At 38.3% G+C, this 2,378-nt stretch overlaps 1 protein-coding gene across 1 annotated transcript; it reads right to left on the bottom strand.

Annotated features, from left to right (window-relative positions):
• Window positions 1-241: 241 nt before the first annotated feature.
• Window positions 242-1,816, bottom strand: LOC117181142. Its single transcript, XM_033373709.1, has one exon. The coding sequence runs from the start codon at window positions 1,814-1,816 to the stop codon at window positions 242-244; it is 1,575 nt and encodes a 524-aa protein (XP_033229600.1).
• Between the last annotated feature and the right edge of the window lie 562 nt (window positions 1,817-2,378).

Here is a 2,378-nt window from a genome sequence, read left to right as displayed (position 1 = left end):
AGTCCAAGGACCTACCTATCTCATCCGACACTTAAAGAAGCGTTGTTGCAGCCGAAAAACCCTTTCTAAACCCCGACTGATTTAGAGGTAACACTTTGTTATTGTCGATGAAGGGGGTCAGCTGTTGAAGACAGATCTTCTCTAATACTTTCGAAAGGTAAGGCAGAATAGTTATTGGATGTAAGTCGCCAAATGTTTTCGGACTATCGCATTTAGGAAGAGGACGAACAATACCTGATCCCTATGCCGAGGGAAACTTTGCCTGCCTTAACGAGGTATTCGTGATATTTAATAATGCAGGAAGGCATGAGGGTACACAAAGATAAACTGAAGAAGTATTAATGCCATCCGATGCCGTAGCTGTCGAAGTGAATGATTTCATAGCGTGACACAAATAACTAAGGTCAATTTCCTTGAACACGAAAGTATTCTGGGAGTTAGGTGAAATGTTGCTAGCGGATGACTGAAGGTCGCGGATTAGTGTCTCTGAGGCTACTGCTGATGGTATGGTATCTATAAAGAAGTCATTATTGCTAGTGGGGTCCATAGGAAGATCACCCCAAGAAAACTGTCTTTGTCCTGACCAGACACTTGCCAGGTTTACCTTTTCCCACATGTGTTTAGAAGAAGGCCTATCTGAGAGGCTAGACAGATACACGCTTTTTTCGCACCGGAGGGAGCTAGTTGCGAAGTTACGGAGAAGCACATATTTATCTCTATCAATGACAGTTTTTGAAGTGCGCCATTTTGAACGAGCTATGTCCCTGGCCCGAGCAATTATCTTTACATTGTCGGAGAACCAAGGCGGCCTGGGTCTAGCTATTCTAAAGCGACGTAGCGGGCAGAACCTGTTAATAAGGTTTAACGTTATTTGAGAAAATCGGTCCACCTTCTCGTCTAATGAAGAGAGGTTTAATATACTGGCCCAGTCCGCCTGACTAGCTGCCTCGTTGAATGCTGTTTGATCTACTCGCTTAAAGTCCCTACCTACGCGGTATACACTCGGTCTCGTAGATAGATCTAGGTTTATGTCGCAGAAAATCAAGTCATGGTCGAATTCTCTTGATAGCTTGGCCACTCCCGAATCTAAAAGGAGGAGATCGTCGCTTACAAAGATAAGGTCTAAAATCGAGTCCGAGCGGGTCGGTTCTTTGATAACCTGCCTGAGCGATAGAGAGCGTGATATGTGAAGTAACCTAGGCCAGCATGTGTGTGAGATGTCCGCCGCATTGATATTAAAATCTCCCAGGCAAACCATGTGATTTGATTCACAGATGGCATGAGTCAAGGCCTCTTCCAAATCACTTTCCCAAGATAGCGCCACATTTGGACTTCTATAAACTCCTATAATTGCGAGACCTGTTTTCTTAAATTTAAGTATAACTAAGCATAGGTCCACTGGGATGTCATCGGGTACATCAGTTAAAAATGGGGTCTGGTTATTATATACAGACTCGTAGCTAAGATCATCTTTAATATAAATCGCGACCCCACCACCTCTCGTCACCTTGTGGCTTTTACGATCAGCCCGTTCTAGATTAAAATCCTTAATTAATATCGCAGAGTCGGGGACATCTGGACGTAGCCAAGTTTCTGAGATCACAAGAATATCGATGTTATACAGATGGATGATGTCTGTAATTACACTTATTTTAGGAAGAAGTGATCTCGCATTTATCTGTGCTAAGTGCAAACGCTTTCCTCGCTCGCTATTACAATGAGAAAGACTAGGATCACCGAGGGAAACATTTAAATGAGTATCCGAAGAAGGCTTATTACTAATAGAGAAAAAAGTTGATTCCATCGGGGACACCATGTCAAAACTTAAGTCGTGTCACATTTTTTTAGATTCCATGAAATCTTTGGAAACCCTATAAACTTGTTGAAATTTTTTGAATCTTTTGATACCCTTTGGAATATTTAAAAATTACTTAAAAACTTGAAAATCCTTTGAATATTTTTTAATTACATCATAAACCTTGCAAACGTTAAAATCGGTTGAAAATCTTTAAAATACAATTTTTTCACTCCGTAAAGTTTTCTACCAATTTTTTAGAATCTTCAAATGTATTCTAATTCAATTTCTGTAAAAAAAAAGTTTGAAACCCTATAAACCATCAAAATCCTACAAATTTTTAAAATAACTTAAAATCTTTAAAATCCTTTAAAATTAATTAATAAAAAAATATATTCTCTAACTTTATCCGGAAAGACCATTTAAATCACTGAAAATCTTAAAATTTTTGAAGAATTCATAAAATTCTTTAAATCTTGTAAAATTCCATGAAATTCCTTGAATTCTTTATAAATAATAGAAAACACTTTGACATTTGTAGAAATTTCGAAATTTCTCTTTGAATTGTTTGCAATATTTGAAG

The sequence above is a fragment of the Belonocnema kinseyi genome, chromosome 10, assembly GCF_010883055.1.
Source record: "Belonocnema kinseyi isolate 2016_QV_RU_SX_M_011 chromosome 10, B_treatae_v1, whole genome shotgun sequence".
Classification (NCBI taxonomy): domain Eukaryota; kingdom Metazoa; phylum Arthropoda; class Insecta; order Hymenoptera; family Cynipidae; genus Belonocnema; species Belonocnema kinseyi.
This window is presented reverse-complemented; position numbering and strand designations above follow the sequence as displayed.

Coding starts and splice junctions, on each gene's coding strand:
- LOC117181142 (XM_033373709.1), bottom strand. CDS start 1,816: ATGGTGTCCCCGATGGAATCAACTTTTTTCTCTATTAGTAATAAGCCT.